The sequence below is a fragment of the Plectropomus leopardus genome, chromosome 16 (assembly GCF_008729295.1).
Source record: "Plectropomus leopardus isolate mb chromosome 16, YSFRI_Pleo_2.0, whole genome shotgun sequence".
Classification (NCBI taxonomy): Eukaryota; Metazoa; Chordata; class Actinopteri; order Perciformes; family Serranidae; genus Plectropomus; species Plectropomus leopardus.
In genome coordinates, this window is record NC_056478.1 from 502,459 (window position 1) to 525,124 (window position 22,666).

Sequence of the window (22,666 nt, forward strand, 5' to 3'; positions counted from 1 at the left end):
ACTATATATATATATATATATATATATATATATATATATATAAATACTGTGTACTATATATATATAAATACTGTATATATATATATATGTGTGTATCATTTTATATTACTTTATATTATTTGATTTACTTTTTTAAATCTATTTTTGTGTTTAAAAAGAGAAAAAACAAACAGGTGAGTGTGAGTTTTAATCGTAAAAACGTAAACGGAACTTTCCGTAATCAGCAGCCGAAAGTCAAAAATGTGAACAATACCGAACGTCCGTGAACATCCGAAAAATGTAAAAAAAAAAAAAAAAAAAAAAAAAAGGGCAGGATGTGAAAGGTGTTTTATTTTTTCAGACGTGACGTATTTCTAAAATAATTCGGTTCGTTCTCTGAATCGGCGCCGGTTGTTCTGGTGGATTTTCTTGCTCATGTTTGATTTTGTTTGTTTTTTTTTCGAGTTCTGCCTCTCACTAACGGTGACCTTTGACCTCCACAGTCCGATGGGTTCGTCGAGTCCGGCGGTCTCAAGGTTCAAACATTCACACACAGCAGAGGACAAAGAGGACAAACCGAAATGAAGACGTCAGTCTCACCCGTCGCTGCAGCTCGCCGTCCTCGCGGCGCTCTGACGAGACGTCGTCACAAACAGGAAGTGAGGCGTCATCTAAAGAATCTGTGACAATAAAAAAACTGGTTTGAAAAATCAGGTTTAAGTTTGTTCTCGTGTTTTTTGCTGTAACATAATTTAAATATAAAATTATTATAATTATTAATATCGTTTTCTGGGCACTTCACGAGACTTTACACTCGTTCTTCGGGAACACATCCGGTTCTGTCTTTTCTCACTGTGACTGTTAAAGGGTTAACTCACAGCCCAGTGGCCCCCTTAGATGGCCCCTATGAATGCATACATCCCATAATACCTGCACATCAGAAGAACTCCCACAAACAGGAAAACATCACATCGCCGCACATTTTCTCACGCTTTTGTTTTGAAAGTCAACATTCAGGGGCTCAAATTTAATATGTTTAACTCTTTATAAAAAGCACCTGTGTTTATAAACCTGTGTGTGTGTGTGTGTGTGTGTGTGTGTGTGTGTGTGTGTGGTACGGTCACAGTGCAGGTGTGGAGGTCTGGTGGCGCCGGCGGCTGCGGCGGCTCGGGGGGGCGTCCTGGTCTCTACGGAGCAGCAGCTGCAGCTTCTGCTGGCTGAAGAGACTCTGCAGGAGGTCCAGGTCCAGACCGGAGACCATGGCCCCGTTCACAGCCAGCACCTCGTCCCCCCCCTGAGGCCTGATGGGACACACACACACACACACACACACACACACACACACACACACACACACACACACACACACACATTATTACTCCAGATAAAAAAGTGACATCATTCAAAATAAAACTCAATAGGAAGTCTGCTGTCACCCCTTCACATTAAAGCTCGGTCACAAACACAGACAGAGCGGTGGCGCCCCCTGCTGTCAGGACTCTGAAAATGCAACGCTGACATTTTTGATTATTGTGACTCAGTTCAAATGTTTCATGTCCCTAAAACCTGAACAACCTGAGCTCAGAGCTTTTTCAGATCAATAATAAAAGTATTTAAACTGTCATGAAAACAACCCAAAAATCTGACTTTTTTTAAAATCTGATTTTACAAAATAAAAAAAAAAACACATTGATGCAAAAAAATGTAAATGTAGAGTAAAAGTAAGCAAATTGGCTTTTTTTAAGCATGGGAATAAAAGTGATGAAATGACCCAGTTTGCAACAAATATGTAACGAGTACCAGAAAATTACCAGAAAACTACCAGAAAATTACCAGAAAACTACCAGAAAATTACCAGAAAATTACCAGAAAACTACCAGAAAATTACAGAAAATTACCAGAAAACTACCAGAAAATTACCAGAAAACTACCAGAAAATTACAGAAAATTACCAGAAAACTACCAGAAAATTACCAGAAAACTACCAGAAAATTACAGAAAATTACCAGAAAATTACAGAAAACTACCAGAAAATTACCAGAAAATTACTTTTTAATTTGCACACAAAAAACAACCATAAAAATAAACAAACCCCCACAGAAATGCAGTGGACTGTCCCTTTAAACAGAAACCTCAGCAGACTCTGACCTTCTGCAGCCGACGGCCCGCACGGCTCCACCTCGCTCACGAACACGTGACTTTTTCCCGCTCCGTCCACGTGACCCGTCACCGCAAAACCTGCACAGACACAAACGCACAACACGAAACAAACGTTTATTTAAAAAAAATACGTAAAACTTCAGACAAAAAACGTAATTTTTCATACTTTGAAATCTTTTACAACAAAACTAAATTACAGACGAATGATCAAATAATGTTTTCACTGATTTATTTCAGACTGTAACTGCAAACTTTCAAAGCTTTAAACCGAGGGGCATTCGGTCGTCTGAAAAAATCCAAAATAAAATAATAAAAATAAATAACAATAATACAATACTTTACTACTCTACAACAGGACGCTCCTGCTGCCTAAATATACATTTACACTTCAAAAGATACACACAGTTTTATTACTTCATACATCATTTATTCAACTGCATCAAAGCCCCACTGACACAATACACAAGTACACACGAGTACAAGTACACACGAGTGCAAGAACACATGAGTACAAGGACACACGAGTACAAGAACACACGAGTGCAAGAACACACGAGTACAAGTACACATGAGTACGAGAACACACAAGTACAAGAACACACGAGTACAAGAACACACGAGGACAAGTACAAACGAATACAAGTACACACATACAAGAACACACAAGTACAAGAACACACGAGGAAAAGTACAAGAAGACACGAGTGAGTACAGACGAGTACATTTTCAGTGTGTGTGTGTGTGTGTGTGTGTGTTTTCAGTGTGTGTGTGTGTGTGTTTTCAGTGTGTGTGTGTGTTTCAGTGTGTGTGTGTGTGTGCGTGTTTCAGTGTGTGTGTTGTGTGTGTGTGTGTGTGTGTTTCAGTGTGCGTGTGTGTGTTTCTGTGTGTGTGTGTGTGTGTGTGTGTGTTTCAGTGTGTGTGTGTGTGTTTCTGTGTGTGTTTCAGTGTGTTTGTGTGTGTGTGCGTGTGTTTCTGTGTGTGTGTGTCAGTGTGTGTGCATGTGTGTGTGTTTCTGCGTGTGTGTGTGTTTCAGTGTGTGTGTGTGTGTTTTCTGTGTGTGTGTGTGTTTTCTGTGTGTGTGTGTGTGTTTCTGTGTGTGTGTGTGTGTTGTGTGTGTGTGTGTGTGTGTTTCTGTGTGTGTGTGTTTGTGTGTGTGTGTGTGTGTTTGTGTGTGTGTGTGTGTGTTTCTGTGTGTGTGTGTTTTGTTTGTGTGTGTGTGTGTGTGTGTGTGTGTGTGTTTCTGTGTGTGTGTGTGTTTGTTTGTGTGTGTGTGTGTGTGTGTGTGTGTGTGTGTGTGTCAGTGTGTGTGTGTTGTGTGTGTGTGTGTGTGTGTGTGTGTGTTTGTTTCTGTGTGTGTGTGTGTGTGTGTGTGTGTGTGTGTGTGTGTGTGTGTGTGTGTGTGTGTGTGTGTGTGTGTGTGTGTGTGTGTGTGTTCTCACCACAGTCGTGCTCCTCGTGGCGTCGACAGACGTTCAGAGTGAAAACAGCCGACAGCTTCAGCTCATCAAACATCTGAACAACAAGACAACAGACTGATCAATCAATGAATCAAATTCACTGATTTCAGTCTCATTTAGATCTGAAACACTTCACTATATTTATTGATCAGTTCAAACAGGCGCAAATACAATGTTACACACATATAATCACAAAACGAAATGAAGGAGCGTAAAAAGAAAACAGGCCGTCTTTAACGGGACGATCTGATCGCCTCAAACCTCAGACCCTCATCAGAGCAGAAAAACAGGACTTGTATTATTTCTGGGTGTCATTCTGGGCTTTTGACTCTGAATTTGTCATTTTGACTATTTTCCACCTGATGAGGTCATTTTGACCATATTTGGCAGATGGAGGAAATACATGCTATTTCCACTAGGTGACCTGTCACAGTCAATGTAGCTGCTGATCACTGACATATCCCAGACTGTCAGCAGCTACATTCACACACTGACATATCCCAGACTGTCAGCAGCTACATTCACACACTGACATATCCCAGACTGTCACAGCTACATTCACACACTGACATATCCCAGACTGTCAGCAGCTACATTCACACACTGACATATCCCAGACTGTCAGCAGCTACACTCACACACTGACAGATCCCAGACTGTCAGCAGCTACACTCACACACTGACATATCCCAGACTGTCAGCAGCTACACTCACACACTGACAGATCCCAGACTGTCAGCAGCTACACTCACACACTGACAGATCCCAGACTGTCAGCAGCTACACTCACACACTGAGGAGGAGAAGATTAAAGAAATCATTTCTCTACTACTTTTTTTAAATCAAAAACATAGTGGCCTCATGACAAAAACCTGGCATTTAAAGGGTTAAAATTCTGAAAATTAATGGATATTTAATATTTATGATCAGGACTGATGCTGGTTTAAAAAAAACTCAGTGAAAGTAGAAAATCATGTTATTATATTATAGATATTATTATATTAATGAATAATACTGTTTAAAGCTTGAAAAGTGCATTTTGTGCACAGAGCATACGAGTGTGTGTGATATTAAAATGGGCCTTAAGGGGTTAAATCTGGAAAGAATAAAATCTGTTGGGTTGCGTCGTGTTAAATAGTTTGATGTAATTTTTGGGTTTTATTACAAAACTAAATGCTTTAAACACGTAACCTCTGTCAGCTGATCATCATTCACGTGTCTGCTGTGATGACTGAATCTGAGCAGCGAGCACAGAGCCATCAGAAAACGCCCCTCAGTGAACGCACCTGCAGCGCCGCAGGACGTCCCGCGGGGGGCGCCGCCGCCCTCCGCCAGCTCACAGCGTCACATTTCACCTGCAGCTCAAAGAAAACACGATCCAGCTTCATCGAAACATTTCATATTCAGAGTTACTCTGATTTATGTGCACACAAACCAACAGGACCCTTAAAACAGAGGACTAAAGGAGGAGAGAGGAGAGAGAGGAGGAGGAGAGAGAGAGAAACCCAACAGCACTGAGAGGAGAGAGAGAGGAGAGAGAGGAGAGAGGAGAGGAGGAGAGAGGAGGAGAGAAGAGGAGAGAGAGGAGGAGAGAGAGAGAGAGAGGAGAGGAGAGAGGAGAGAGGAGAGGAGAGAGAGGAGAGAGGAGCAGAGAGGAGGAGAGGAGGAGGAGCAGAGAGGAGAGAGAGAGAGAGAGAGATCAGGAGCAGAGAGAAGAGAAGAGAGGAGGAGGAGAGAGAGGAGGAGCGGAGAGGAGCAGCATTTTCTCGGTGAAAGTGATCTACGTTAAAGGAAACGTGTCCTTCTTTGTTTCGGTTATTAAAAGAAGGTAGTGACGCGCGGAGCCGGCCGGGTCACACCGGTTTCACTCTCAGAGAGGGAATCCGAATTAAAAGCTGCGATGGTTCAGTTTGGGCTGCATGTTCGTATCAATAAAGTTTGGAGACGTCCCCTTGAGACATCAGGTTTAGGAGGGGTGAGGTCGCAGTCGCAACGACCTTTGACCTCTTCAGTCCTCCAGATGATGAACCGAGAACCTGAAAACACGACGTCTGCGTCCTCGTCTCAAATGTCCCCGTGAACCCCCTCGGTCCTGTGTGTCCTCAGTTGTCGGGTGCGATGTCTTACCTGGGACGTGGAGTGTCCGTTGTCCCCGCTGCGTCTCTTGAGTCCGTCCAGAGTCCTCAGAGAGGACGGCAGGCCCCTCCTCCTCCTGCCGCCTCCCGTGGACAGCGAGCGACAGCGCCGCCTCAGCGTCCCCTCGTCTCTGCTGCACACCTGAGGACAGACCACACGTGCACCGTCAGAGACATCAGAGACAGAAAGATGGACGCCGTGTATCCATCGGAGGCCGCCGTTACCAGAGCGTGGAAGGAGGACACGGAGAAGACCCCCAGGCGTCCCAGCGAGCTCTTGGAGGGCCGGCTGGCGACGGCGAGGAGGCTCTTGGGGTTCGGGAGCTCGCCGCCCTGCAGGCTGGACAGGTAGCAGCGCAGCCGGAACAGATCCAGGTTCAGCTTCTCCAGGTTCTGCTCCCACTGCTGGATCTGCACACAGCGGGACAGCGGGGACAGCGGGGACAGCGGGGGACAGCGAGACATCAGCTGCACACAGCTCCAATCATTCATTCCTAGGACTTTCCAGGACTTTGAGGCAAATTTTAAAGATCAAACATTCACTGAAATGACGATCAATAATCCTGATCAGTTCTTCATCAGCAATCATCACTTTATTATATACAGAACTGAGGTCACACACACACTCACACACACACACACACACACACACACACACACACACACACACTCTCACCTGGCTCACACACACACACACACACACACACACACTCTCACACACACACACTGACCTGGCTCACACACACACACACACACTGACCTGGCTCACACACTCTCACACACACACTGACCTGGCTCACACACACACACACACACACACTGACCTGGCTCATACACTCTCACACACACACTGACCTGGCTCACACACACACTGACCTGGCTCACACACACACTCACACACACTGACCTGGCTCACACACACACACTGACTGGCTCACACACACACACTGACCTGGCTCACACACACACACACACACACACACACACACTGACCTGGCTCGCACACACACACTGACCTGGCTCACACACACACACACTGACCTGGCTCACACACACACTGACCTGGCTCACACACACACACTGACCTGGCTCACACACACACACACTGACCTGGCTCACACACACACACACACACTGACCTGGCTCACACACACACACTGACCTGGCTCACACACACACTGACCTGGCTCACACACACACACTGACCTGGCTCACACACACACACGACCTGGCTCACACACACACACTGACCTGGCTCACGCACACACACACACACACTGACCTGGCTCACACACACACACTGACCTGGCTCACACACACACACTGACCTGGCTCACACACACACACACACACTGACCTGGCTCACACACACACACACTGACCTGGCTCACACACACACACACTGACCTGGCTCACACACACACACACACACTGACCTGGCTCACACACACACACTGACCTGGCTCACACACACACTGACCTGGCTCACACACACACTGACCTGGCTCACACACACACACTGACCTGGCTCACACACACACTGACCTGGCTCACACACACACTGACCTGGCTCACACACACACACTGACCTGGCTCACACACACACTGACCTGGCTCACACACACACACACACTGACCTGGCTCACACACACACACTGACCTGGCTCACACACACACACACACTGACCTGGCTCACACACACACACACTGACCTGGCTCACACACACACACACACTGACCTGGCTCACACACACACTGACCTGGCTCACACACACACACTGACCTGGCTCACACACACACTGACCTGGCTCACACACACACACTGACCTGGCTCACACACACACACTGACCTGGCTCACACACACACTGACCTGGCTCACACACACACACTGACCTGGCTCACACACTCACACACACTGACCTGGCTCACACACACACACTGACCTGGCTCACACACACACTGACCTGGCTCACACACACACTGACCTGGCTCACACACACACACTGACCTGGCTCACACACACACACCTGGCTCACACACACACACACACACTGACCTGGCTCACACACACACACTGACCTGGCTCACACACACACACTGACCTGGCTCACACACACACACTGACCTGGCTCACACACACACACACACTGACCTGGCTCACACACACACACACACTGACCTGGCTCACACACACACTGACCTGGCTCACACACTCACACACACACTGACCTGGCTCACACACACACACTGACCTGGCTCACACACACACACTGACCTGGCTCACACACACACACACTGACCTGGCTCACACACTCACACACACACTGACCTGGCTCACACACACACACTGACCTGGCTCACACACACACTGACCTGGCTCACACACACACACTGACCTGGCTCACACACACACACTGACCTGGCTCACACACACACACTGACCTGGCTCACACACACACACTGACCTGGCTCACACACACACACACACTGACCTGGCTCACACACACACACACTGACCTGGCTCACACACACACTGACCTGGCTCACACACACACACTGACCTGGCTCACACACACACACTGACCTGGCTCACACACACACTGACCTGGCTCACACACACACTGACCTGGCTCACACACACACACTGACCTGGCTCACACACACACACTGACCTGGCTCACACACACACACTGACCTGGCTCACACACACACACACACTGACCTGGCTCACACACACACACTGACCTGGCTCACACACTCACACACACACTGACCTGGCTCACACACACACTCACACACACTGACCTGGCTCACACACACACTGACCTGGCTCACACACACACACTGACCTGGCTCACACACACACACTGACCTGGCTCACACACACACACTGACCTGGCTCACACACACACACTGACCTGGCTCACACACACACACTGACCTGGCTCACACACACACACTGACCTGGCTCACACACTCACACACACACTGACCTGGCTCACACACACACACACACTGACCTGGCTCACACACACACACTGACCTGGCTCACACACACACTGACCTGGCTCACACACACACACTGACCTGGCTCACACACACACTGACCTGGCTCACACACACACACTGACCTGGCTCACACACACACACTGACCTGGCTCACACACACACACACTGACCTGGCTCACACACACACACTGACCTGGCTCACACACACACACACACACACTGACCTGGCTCACACACACACTGACCTGGCTCACACACACACACTGACCTGGCTCACACACACACACTGACCTGGCTCACACACACTGACCTGGCTCACACACACACACTGACCTGGCTCACACACACACACACTGACCTGGCTCACACACACACTGACCTGGCTCACACACACACTCACACACACTGACCTGGCTCACACACACACACTGACCTGGCTCACACACACACACTGACCTGGCTCACACACACACTGACCTGGCTCACACACACACACTGACCTGGCTCACACACACACTGACCTGGCTCACACACACACACTGACCTGGCTCACACACACACACTGACCTGGCTCACACACACACACTGACCTGGCTCACACACACACACACACACACACTGACCTGGCTCACACACACACACTGACCTGGCTCACACACACACTGACCTGGCTCACACACACACACTGACCTGGCTCACACACACACACTGACCTGGCTCACACACACACACTGACCTGGCTCACACACACACACACACACACTGACCTGGCTCACACACACACACTGACCTGGCTCACACACACACTGACCTGGCTCACACACACACACTGACCTGGCTCACACACACACACTGACCTGGCTCACACACACACACTGACCTGGCTCACACACACACACACACACACACTGACCTGGCTCACACACACACTGACCTGGCTCACACACACACACTGACCTGGCTCACACACACACACTGACCTGGCTCACACACACACACACCTGGCTCACACACACACTGACCTGGCTCACACACACACACACACTGACCTGGCTCACACACACACACTGACCTGGCTCACACACACACACCTGGCTCACACACACACTGACCTGGCTCACACACACACACTGACCTGGCTCACACACACACACTGACCTGGCTCACACACACACACTGACCTGGCTCACACACACACACACACACTGACCTGGCTCACACACACACACTGACCTGGCTCACACACACACTGACCTGGCTCACACACACACACTGACCTGGCTCACACACACACACTGACCTGGCTCACACACACACACTGACCTGGCTCACACACACACACTGACCTGGCTCACACACACACACTGACCTGGCTCACACACACACTGACCTGGCTCACACACACACACTGACCTGGCTCACACACACACACTGACCTGGCTCACACACACACACTGACCTGGCTCACACACACACACACTGACCTGGCTCACACACACACACACACACACTGACCTGGCTCACACACACACACTGACCTGGCTCACACACACACACTGACCTGGCTCACACACACACTGACCTGGCTCACACACACACACTGACCTGGCTCACACACACACTGACCTGGCTCACACACACACACTGACCTGGCTCACACACACACACTGACCTGGCTCACACACTCACACACACACTGACCTGGCTCACACACACACACACACACTGACTGGCTCACACACACACACACTGACCTGGCTCACACACACACACCTGGCTCACACACACACTGACCTGGCTCACACACACACACTGACCTGGCTCACACACACACTGACCTGGCTCACACACACACACTGACCTGGCTCACACACACACACTGACCTGGCTCACACACACACACTGACCTGGCTCACACACACACACTGACCTGGCTCACACACACACACACTGACCTGGCACACACACACACACTGACCTGGCTCACACACACACACTGACCTGGCTCACACACACACACTGACCTGGCTCACACACACACACTGACCTGGCTCACACACACACTGACCTGGCTCACACACACACACTGACCTGGCTCACACACACACACTGACCTGGCTCACACACACACACTGACCTGGCTCACACACACACTCACTCACACACACTGACCTGGCTCACACACACACACACTGACCTGGCTCACACACACACACTGACCTGGCTCACACACACACTGACCTGGCTCACACACACACACTGACCTGGCTCACACACACACTGACCTGGCTCACACACACACACACTGACCTGGCTCACACACACACACTGACCTGGCTCACACACACACACTGACCTGGCTCACACACACACACACACACACTGACCTGGCTCACACACACACTGACCTGGCTCACACACACTGACCTGGCTCACACACACACACTGACCTGGCTCACACACACACACTGACCTGGCTCACACACACACACTGACCTGGCTCACACACACACACACACACACTGACCTGGCTCACACACACACACTGACCTGGCTCACACACACACTGACCTGGCTCACACACACACACTGACCTGGCTCACACACACACACTGACCTGGCTCACACACACACACTGACCTGGCTCACACACACACACACACACTGACCTGGCTCACACACACACTGACCTGGCTCACACACACACACTGACCTGGCTCACACACACACACACTGACCTGGCTCACACACACACTGACCTGGCTCACACACACACTGACCTGGCTCACACACACACTGACCTGGCTCACACACACACACACACACACTGACCTGGCTCACACACACACTGACCTGGCTCACACACACACACACTGACCTGGCTCACACACACACACTGACCTGGCTCACACACACACTGACCTGGCTCACACACACACACTGACCTGGCTCACACACACACACTGACCTGGCTCACACACACACACACTGACCTGGCTCACACACACACACTGACCTGGCTCACACACACACTGACCTGGCTCTCCACAGCCCTCCTGTTCTTGAGCTCCTTGATGACGCTCAGCTGCAGCTCTGCCATCTTCCTCATTTTTTAGGTCCATGTCGATCTTGTGCAGCAGCGAGCGGCTCTGGCGGCGCAGCAGCCGCAGCGTGTCCTCCGTCCCGTGACGCTTCGCCAGCAGCGAGGCACTCGCCGAGTGGATCGCCGTCACCCAGTTCTCCAGGTCGGTCTGCGTGGTGGCCTGGACGGAGGGAGGGGACAAAGACAGAGTCTGTTTAAGTTTTGTTGGACGTATGTACGATTTTAGGACATTATTAGGACTTCAGGAAACATTTCTCAGATATTAGGAGACATTTCTCAGACTTTAGGAGACGTTTCTCAGACTTTAGGAGACGTTTCTCAGACTTTAGGAGACATTTCTCAGATATTAGGAGACATTTCTCAGACTTTAGGAGACGTTTCTCAGACTTTAGGAGACGTTTCTCAGACTTTAGGAGACGTTTCTCAGACTTTAGGAGACGTTTCTCAGACTTTAGGAGACGTTTCTCAGACTTTAGGAGACGTTTCTCAGACTTAGGAGACGTTTCTCAGACTTTAGGAGACGTTTCTCAGACTTTAGGAGACGTTTCTCAGATATTAGGAGACGTTTCTCAGATATTAGGAGACGTTTCTCAGACATTAGGAGACATTTCTCAGACTTTAGGAGACATTTCTCAAACTTTACGAGATGTTTCTCAGACTTTAGGAGACGTTTCTCAGATATTAGGAGACGTTTCTCAGATATTAGGAGACGTTTCTCAGATATTAGGAGACGTTTCTCAGACTTTAGGAGACGTTTCTCAGATATTAGGAGACATTTCTCAGACTTTAGGAGACGTTTCTCAGACTTAGGAGACGTTTCTCAGACTTTAGGAGACGTTTCTCAGATATTAGGAGACATTTCTCAGACTTTAGGAGACGTTTCTCAGACATTAGGAGACATTTCTCAGATATTAGGAGACATTTCTCAGACTTAGGAGACGTTTCTCAGACTTTAGGAGACGTTTCTCAGACTTTAGGAGACATTTCTCAGACTTTTTAGGAGACATTTCTCAGACTTTAGGAGACGTTTCTCAGATATTAGGAGACGTTTCTCAGACATTAGAAGACGTTTCTCAGACATTAGGAGACGTTTCTCAGATATTAGGAGACATTTCTCAGATATTAGGAGACGTTTCTCAGACATTAGGAGACATTTCTCAGACTTTAGGAGACATTTCTCAGACTTTAGGAGACGTTTCTCAGACATTAGGAGACATTTCTCAGATATTAGGAGACGTTTCTCAGATATTAGGAGACGTTTCTCAGACATTAGGAGACATTTCTCAGACTTTAGGAGACATTTCTCAAACTTTAGAGATGTTTTCTCAAACTTTACGAGATGTTTCTCAGACTTTAGGAGACGTTTCTCAGATATTAGGAGACGTTTCTCAGATATTAGGAGACATTTCTCAGACTTTAGAGACATTTCTCAGATTTAGGAGACGTTTCTCAGACTTTAGGAGACGTTTCTCAGATATTAGGAGACGTTTCTCAGATATTAGGAGACGTTTCTCAGATATTAGGAGACGTTTCTCAGACTTTAGGAGACATTTCTCAGACTTTAGGAGACGTTTCTCAGACTTTAGGAGACATTTCTCAGATATTAGGAGACGTTTCTCAGATATTAGGAGACATTTCTCAGATATTAGGAGACGTTTCTCAGACATTAGGAGACATTTCTCAGACTTTAGGAGACATTTCTCAGACTTTAGGAGACGTTTCTCAGACATTAGGAGACATTTCTCAGATATTAGGAGACATTTCTCAGACTTTACGAGATGTTTCTCAGACTTTAGGAGACATTTCTCAGATATTAGGAGACGTTTCTCAGATATTAGGAGACGTTTCTCAGATTTAGGAGACGTTTCTCAGATATTAGGAGACGTTTCTCAGACTTTAGGAGACGTTTCTCAGATTTAGGAGACGTTTCTCAGATATTAGGAGACGTTTCTCAGATATTAGGAGACATTTCTCAGATATTAGGAGACGTTTCTCAGATATTAGGAGACGTTTCTCAGACTTTAGGAGACGTTTCTCAGATATTAGGAGACGTTTCTCAGACTTTAGGAGACGTTTCTCAGACTTTAGGAGACGTTTCTCAGATATTGGAGACGTTTCTCAGATATTAGGAGACGTTTCTCAGATATTAGGAGACGTTTCTCAGATATTAGGAGACGTTTCTCAGACTTTAGGAGACATTTCTCAGATATTAGGAGACGTTTCTCAGATATTAGGAGACATTTCTCAGATATTAGGAGACGTTTCTCAGACATTAGGAGACATTTCTCAGACTTTAGGAGACATTTCTCAGACTTTAGGAGACGTTTCTCAGACTTTAGGAGACATTTCTCAGATATTAGGAGACATTTCTCAGACTTTAGGAGACGTTTCTCAGACTTTAGGAGACGTTTCTCAGACTTTAGGAGACGTTTCTCAGACTTTAGGAGACGTTTCTCAGACTTTAGGAGACATTTCTCAGACTTTAGGAGACGTTTCTCAGACTTTAGGAGACATTTCTCAGACTTTAGGAGACATTTCTCAGACTTTAGGAGACGTTTCTCAGAGTTTTTAGGATTTTATGTTTTCGTGAACAGAAAGCTGATAAAGTTCACTTTTGGTTTTTGATGTTTTTTAAGTTAAACCAGCAGGAAGTGACTCTGTCAGCTGTTTGTGATGAGGAGGATTAAAGCGACTCTTTAGGAGGAGTCCTGACTCCCTCTACAGCCTCCTCCTCCTCTCTCCTCCTCCTCCTCCTCTCTCCTCCTCCTCCTCTCTCTCCTCCTCCTCCTCCTCTCTCTCTCTCCTCCTCCTCTCTCATCATCATCACCATCATCACCATCACCATCATCATCATCATCATCACCATCATCATCATCATCATTACCACCACCATCATCATCATCACCATCATCACCACCACCATCATCATCATCACCATCATCATCATCACCATCATCATCATCACCATCATCATCATCACATCATCATCATCACCATCATCATCATCATCATCATCATCATCATCAACATCATCATCATCACCATCATCATCATCATCATCATCATCATCATCATCATCATCACCATCATCATCATCATCATCCATCATCATCACCATCATCATCAACACATCATCAACACACCATCATCACCATCATCATCATCACCATCCATCATCATCATCATCACCATCATCATCATCATCATCACCATCATCATCATCACATCATCATCATCACCCATCATCATCACCATCCATCATCAACCATCATCATCAACACCACCATCATCACCATCATCATCGTCATCGCCACCATCATCATCATCATCGTCATCACCATCATCACCATCATCATCATCATCGCCACCATCATCATCATCATCGTCATCATCCACCATCATCACCATCATCATCGTCATCGCCCACCATCATCACCATCATCATCGTCATCGCCACCATCATCACCATCATCATCGTCATCGCCACCATCATCACCATCATCATCGTCATCGCCACCATCATCACCATCATCATCGTCATCGCCACCATCATCACACACCATCATCATCGTCATCGCCACCATCACCATCATCATCGTCATCATCACATATAGAGCCGTCCACAGACACACTGCTGAGGCTAAATCAACCAAACACATCCAGCAATCACAATCAGGACAAATCGGAGGGGTCTCTAATTTAGGAGGAATTCAACGAGAGCTTCCCGGAAAATGAAGAAAGTCAGAGTTATTTAGTGAAAAGAGTCGGTCTGATTCGAGGACTGCTGGTGCGTTCAGGGACACTCCCACTCTTGAGATGAACAGTTTCACAGCCGTGTTTGTCTGCTGAGTCAGCTCTCAGATATCAGTAAACTTTATTTCCTGCTCACATTTGAAAGAAAAATCGAACTATAACGTCCTGTCTGCCTGTGTCCCTGCATATTTTGAGAAATGGGACGTGCTGTGTCAAATATGGAGCAATCTGGACACGCAGGGTCACAGAATACAAGTCATGTAGTTACAAATTTTACCTTTAGGGACTGTTCTTTATTAACCCTTTAGAGACTGTTTGTCTCATTTTAGTCTCTTTTCTTCTTCCTGTTGTGATAACTGTGTGTGTGTTGATGCATGTGTCCTAAATGTAGTCCAGATTGTGTATTTGAGTGTAATCAGTGAATTTGCAGCTCAGCTCCTACAATAAGTCTAAAATACACTGTGGAAACTAAATAGTTACATTCAGACTGTTCAGGTCCAAAAATGCTCCATTGAAACCCATTCAAACTGACATTTTTGATCCCACAGCCATCAGAGCAGAAAAACAGGACTTGTATTATTTCTGGGTGTCATTCTGGGCTTTTGACTCTGAATTTGTCATTTTGACTATTTTCCACCTGATGAGGTCATTTTGACCATATTTGGCATATGGAGGAAATACATGCTATTTCCACTAGGTGACCTGTCACAGTCAATGTAGCGGCTCATGGTTGACGTCTGTCCTTGAAGAAATAAATAACACTGATGAAATATTAAGTGTGTCTCCTGAGACTTCTCACCTGGAACAGGTAGACGTCTCCGTGCGAGTTGCTCAGACAGAAGACGTGCTCCTTCTTGGGATGTTCGGGGACGGCCTGGACGATGCTATCGTCGGCCAGCAGAGCGTAACGAGGAGACCGTTCCCGCTCCGCGCTGACGGTTTTCATGTAAGTCTCATAGAACAGCAGAGTGCAGCCTGCAGGGACAGACAGATCTGTTACTGTCGCATCTTTTAACATCAGACTCATCAGTTTCATGGAGGACAAGACCAGAATCCATGCAGCAGAAACACAGATATCAGCAGTTTTATTCCACACATCCCTCATTAAACCTGCAGCCTACATTACCCACGATGCCCGGGAACGTCTCAGTGTTAGACTGCTGTGTGTGACACTGTGTGAAGCATCCTAAAATCCTGAAAATGTCCTAAAATCCTGGAAATGTCCAAAAATCCTAGAAATGTCCTAAAATCCTAGTAACGTCTAAAAAGCAGTTCGTGTGAATCCTAAAGGCTCACAGGAAGTGGGCGTGGCCTCTGGCTGTCCTGCAGGGATGCGTTTCCTGTCTGTTTTCGGGGACCAACCTTTCAGAGTGACCCAGTAGTGTCTCCACTTGCGGCGAGCGACCAGCTCCAGCTTCCCGTCCCTGCTGACGGTGAGGAGGGCTTTGAAGGAGAGCCACCCGGCCCGCCGCACCACGCCCTGCTCCTTCTCAAACAGGACGTCCAGCTGCTTGCCTCCTCTGACCTCCACATCTCTATCCGGCTCCTCCTCCTCCTCCTCCTCCTCCTCGCCCTCTGAAATCTCGGTGCAGTCGGTGGCGCTGCTGCAGCCCGTCTCCAGCTCCTGCATGAAGTTCTCGTAAACGTTCTGCCGCTGGATGTCACTCTGGTTCTGGTTCTGGTTCTGGTTCAGGTTCAGGTTCAGGCTTCTGGAGGAGCCACAGTGAAATGCTGGGAACTGGTTCTGGTTCAGAGAGTGGAGCGGGTTGGAGGACCACAGCGAGCCGCCGAAGAAAAAGGTCACTGGTGTCGCTGCCGTGCGGCTCCTGCAGAGGAAACACAAACTCTGTTATTTATCCTGAGTTAAGGTTTGTGACAGACTCTGCAAACGGACACTGTGAATATAAAACACGCCTCATGGAAACACATCAGTCTGGAAAAAAAACTCCCATTTATCTTCACATATTTAGGTGGCGCAGAGTAAGAGCACGGCATCAACCAGGACGCGGGCGGGCACAGCCACAGGCAGGATCCCAGCATCAGCACAACAGACGGACACTGAATATAAAACACGTCAGTCTGGAAAAACACATTTATCCCAGAATAGTTTTTCCTCTGGCATGAGCTGGGAATTGAGGCGATTGTAAAAAGCTGCATTTTATTTGACTTTTTTATTATTATGTTTTTTTTTTACATTTTTGGTGATGATTTTTTAATAAATCCTTCAAAAATCACCAAAAATTAGCCCACGTATCAGCCAAAAACAGTAAAAACAGAAATTATTACTGAATTTTCAAATCTTCCTGAAAATATCTTGTGTTAGTACACATTTGGTTCCATGATTTTCCCAAAACTTTCAGGGACATTTAGTTTTCCAAACCTTTTCCAGGCCTGGAAATTGATCCCTGCAAGTTCCCTGACTTTTCCAGGTTTTCCATGACTGTACAGACGCTGCTCTGAACATGTGAAACCTGCGCTGACTTCCTGTGACATGATGTTTGACTGTGTTTGACTCACCTGGATCCGCCTCTTCTTCCTGCTCAGACTTCCCGTCCAGTCGCTGAGTCGTCTGATTCGACTCTTCAGGAAGTCTTTGCGGCTGTTCCCGGCGGCGGCGGGCTCTGCCCTGCGACAGGGAAGCGTGAGGGAAGAGTAATGCTGCTCCACGCCTCTTCCTGAACCCTCCTCCTCCTGGATGACATCTTCCAGCAGCAGTGCCGAGGAGGAGATGGCGCTCCTCTCCTGCAGCGCGGCGTCGGGCGTGGCGGGGAAGGCGGGCAGCGTGTTGTGGTAAACGCTGTCCAGTGAGGCAGAGGAAGGAGATGCCGGACTGAAGTCTCTCAGATCGGCCTGCAGGATCACCGAGTCCCCGATGCCGCTGTCCTCCGTCCGCCCGGAGGAGCAGGTGTTGTACCCGGCGGCGGTGGGGAAGAGGAAGCTGGAGGTAAATCCAGGCGAGATGTCCATCTTGGCGGAGAAGACGGTGTGGTAGCCGCTGCTGGAGGCGGCGGTCTCCTTGGTGCGGGTAGAGGAGTAGGTGGTGTAGCCGCTGCTGTTCGCCACGCTCTGCCCACAGACGAACACATTGTCCATCAGCTCGCCGCCAGTCCCCCATGGCGAGTCGTACCAGGAGCCGTCGGAGCTGAGCGAGCTGCCTTTACTGGTGCGGAGGGAAGGTTCAGCGACTGGGGGGGCAGCGGTGGCGGCGGGGAGGCCGCCAAGCCCCTGTGTCTCCATGGTGACGCCCCTGGCGTTGGTGAACTCCACCCTCATGCTGCCATCTTTGCTGAGCAGCACCTTTGGACTGCCTCTGCTCTCCAGGGATGCCCGCTCGCCACACATCCCGTTACCGACGCCGCCGTTCTCCACGTAGCCAAACTGGCTCCCCCTGATGACCTTTTGAGGAACCACCTTGTGCTCATAATGCCAGGAGGCGCACGGAGGGCCGGCAGTGGCGTGCTGGCTCAGGTAGCTCCTCCCCCGGCCCCTGCAGCCTCCCTGACTGCTCCTCCACCAGCTGCGAGCTGACGGCACCTCCTCCCTCCTGGAAGAGACCCGCAGCGAACAGGAGGCCCGGGCAGGAGAGACCACGCTGCTGTCCACGTTTCCCATCACCCCCTGCAGGAGCCAGCAACCAGCAACCAGCAACCAGCAGGACGTCACCGACATGAAACAGAAACAGACGCTGACGGTCAGCTCACTGAACACAGTTTGGTTATTCACAGCAAATATTTCAGTCTTTAAAGTTTGAACTTTTTTATCCCTAAAAACAAACAAACAGAGCTACAGGAGCCCACGCCTCCTCTCCGCCTCCTCCTCCTCCTCCTCCTTTTGATTTTTGATTGTGTATTTCTAAGATTTTTGTACATTTCCATTATATATTTTTTTATACTCTATTATATTTATTTTCTGCTAATTTATGCCTCTAAATGCTACACACACACACACACACACACACACACACACACACACACACACACACACACACACACACACATTCACTTTTTTGGAACTAATCTGACAGTGTCCAAACAGGCTGCAGGAGAAAACCCAGAAAAATGAAAATTTAAATTAGAATCAGAAACATTTTACACTTTGACCAGAAGCTTCCAATATTCTCATTTACTAATGCTTTTAAGTAATTTTTTATTTATTTAATTTGGGTTACTTTTTCAGTTATTTAGTAACTGGCTCAAAAAACAGACTGCAGTTTGAAAAAAACATCCGGATCTAAGAATACAAATGAAGAAGCGACAGCTTCCAAAAACTCCTCTTCGTGAATGAACGACTATAAAAAGCACTTCGGACCTTTGAATTTAATACTTCATTACTGATGTGACGGTGCGGTCGGTGAAGCCTGCATCAGGACTCTGCCTGCTCAGACCGCCGCCGCCTCGGTCCTCCTCCTCAGTCCTCCTCCTCGGTCCTCCTCCTCTCCGTCTGTTTCCTGCGTGTTTCATCCAGAACAGTTTCTCAGTTTGGGCTCAACCAGCTGATCCGCCGAACATCGTCAGCGCCACACTGACGGCTCATCACACCTCAGCCGAAATCACAAAAACCGGATTACACTTCAGATCTCGAAAACTAAAACAGCCAGAAATCCTTTGAAACCTGGATCCTTTTCCTCGTTTTTTCCCGCTGCGTTCAGACACATTTCACAAGCTGTTTGACTTTTAAAACCCGAGCAAACTTCCGATTTCTTTTTTTAAAAACAGCCAATGACCGAGCGGCAAAACACGTCCCACAAAACACAAGCACGGAGTCAACTGTGACAAAGGGGAGGGCTGGCAAAATACCCGAGACAGTCAGGAAAAAGGCCCAGAAACCATAGTTATCTTTTTATTTTATTTGATGTTTAGAATTTAGTCCCACAAAAAAATCGGAATAAAATACATAAAATAAACAAATGCATAAGCAGTTTTAAGGCCATTTTCTTGTTTGTTTGTTTGTTTTTTAAACTTTTTGTCCCCTAATTCTTACTTTTTTTTGGAGCCTGTCTTGTTGAGTTGCTTGTTGCCTTCTCTGCTTGTTTTTAAAGCGATCAAACCGACGTGTTCTGGTGTCAAAAGGGTTAAAATCACAGAAGTCCTGGAGGCTAATTTCCATAAACGAAGAAAAGTGAAGAAGAGAAAATAAAGTGTTGGTTTTACCGGTTTGTGTGCGTCCGGAGCAGCTCCTTCACACTCCTCCTCCTCCTCCTCTCTTCAGGTCTGAAGCTCTGCGTCTCCTCCTCCTCCTCCTCCTCCTCTCTTCAGGTCCGAGGCTCTGCGTCTCCTCCTCCTCCTCCTCCTCTCCTCAGGTCTGAAAAGCTCTGCGTCTCCTCCTCCTCCTCCTCCTCCTCTCTCTCCTCAGGTCTGAAGCTCTCTTTCTCCTCCTCCTCCTCTCTTCAGGTCTGAAGCTCTGCGTCTCCTCCTCCTCCTCCTCCTCCTCCTCCCTCAGGTCTGAAGCTCTCTTTCTCCTCCTCCTCCTCTCTTCAGGTCTGAAGCTCTGCGTCTCCTCTCTCCTCCTCCTCCTCCTCCTCTCCTCAGGTCTGAAGCTCTCTTTCTCCTCCTCCTCCTCTCTTCAGGTCTGAAGCTCTGCGTCTCCTCCTCCTCCTCCTCCTCCTCCTCCTCCTCCTCCTCTCTCTCTCTCTGAGGTTGTGTTTTTTTGCTCGCCCTCTGGGCTCATCTGTTGGGGGAGAACAGAGGGGGGAGGAGCTTCATCAGCACACAGACTTTGCCTTTGTATAACCCCGTCCCCCCGTCCGTCCCCCCGTCCGTCCCCCGTCCGTCCCCCCTGTCCGTCCCCCTGAATGACGTCGCTGCTCCTGAAACCACACTTCTCTCTCTGTTTATTTTTGTTTCTGGAGTTTTGAGTCATTTTCTCCTCTTCCTTTCTCTGCATGTTGTGTTTTTTTCAGTCTGAGCTCATCAGGGAGGAACTATTTTAGGAAACTGCTGCAGGTTTTCAGCGTCAGCAGCACTCACACTGACTGCAGGACCACCAGAAAGATTATCATCTTTATCAAGAAATATTTAAGAAGAAGACAACGGAACAACTTCCCAAAGTCAAAAACATTCACACTGAAGAAGAAACCAGCAAACGAGAGTTTAGAGGCATCATCAGGGGTCCTCCGCCAGCTTCGTTTGGGGGCCACTTCTGCACAACGACAGGGGCCCGGGGTCGAACGCAGCAGCGTCAAATACGTGTCTATGATTTTAGGTCATTTCTCCAAATTTAAGACGCTTTTGACGTTTCTCTGATTTTAGGACGTGTCTCTGCTGTCCTCCTGACAGACTTGTTTGCAGACTCGAGCACAGAGAGCAGAGGCTCACCTCCTCAGAGAGGTCAAAGGTCACAGCTCAGGAGGAGGGAGGGGCACAGAAGCTGCGTCCTAATTCAGGGTCCGCATCCTTCGGAGGCTGCATTCGAAATCGAGACTCACTGTCCTCCCCCCTCTGTCCTCCTCTGTCTCAGTCCGTCAGTTCTGAATGGAGAAAGTCTTCTGTCCACTTTTGTCCTCTCAACCCATCGACCATCTGCCAGCTCGAGGGACCCCACCGCGGGCGACCCCCCCATTATCCTCCAACAAAGACCCCCCTGCAGGCGTGAGACGGACACATTGAAGGAATTCATGCGATGTGAAAGAAAAGAATCTGATTATCTGAGCGTGTGCAGGAATGACAGCTGCTCTCTGAGGACCACTGATCAGCTGAGGACAAGCGAGACGCCCCCCCCCCCCCCCGTCCACAGCGGGACTTTAAACTCAGAAATATGAGACAGAAACGTTCCTGACGTCCTCTCCACCTGTGGCTCCGTCTCATTTCAGCACAAACAGCCTGCAGTCGACCGATTGTCGAACTTTCTGCTCTCAAACATCTGAAACAGTTTGTGTTTTTAAATCCTCAAACCTTCACTTCTGTTTTCTGCTGTTTATCTCCGAGAGACGAAGCTTTTGTCTGCAGAGGACGCAGGAGACAGGAAGTCCAGATCAGCCGTAAACAGCAGGAAACTCAAAGGTCTCCTGCAGCAGCAGATACTCTCTCTGACACACACACACGCACACACACACACTCTCTCACTCTCTCTG

At 48.4% G+C, this 22,666-nt stretch overlaps 1 protein-coding gene across 1 annotated transcript in view; it reads right to left on the reverse strand.

Moving 5' to 3' along the window:
- The window catches only part of LOC121955761 (rho guanine nucleotide exchange factor TIAM2), a 45,010-nt gene that overhangs the window by 8,643 nt on the left and 13,701 nt on the right, over positions 1–22,666 (reverse strand). Inside the window, 15 exon segments of the mRNA XM_042503838.1 lie at positions 580–641; positions 1,079–1,151; positions 1,154–1,273; positions 1,416–1,417; positions 2,122–2,217; positions 3,579–3,651; positions 4,883–4,951; positions 5,724–5,873; positions 5,957–6,142; positions 11,779–11,856; positions 11,858–12,004; positions 16,397–16,572; positions 16,960–17,384; positions 17,386–17,423; positions 18,115–19,215. Coding sequence (XP_042359772.1) covers positions 580–641; positions 1,079–1,151; positions 1,154–1,273; positions 1,416–1,417; positions 2,122–2,217; positions 3,579–3,651; positions 4,883–4,951; positions 5,724–5,873; positions 5,957–6,142; positions 11,779–11,856; positions 11,858–12,004; positions 16,397–16,572; positions 16,960–17,384; positions 17,386–17,423; positions 18,115–19,209 — 2,790 coding nt within the window. The 5' untranslated portion in view covers positions 19,210–19,215.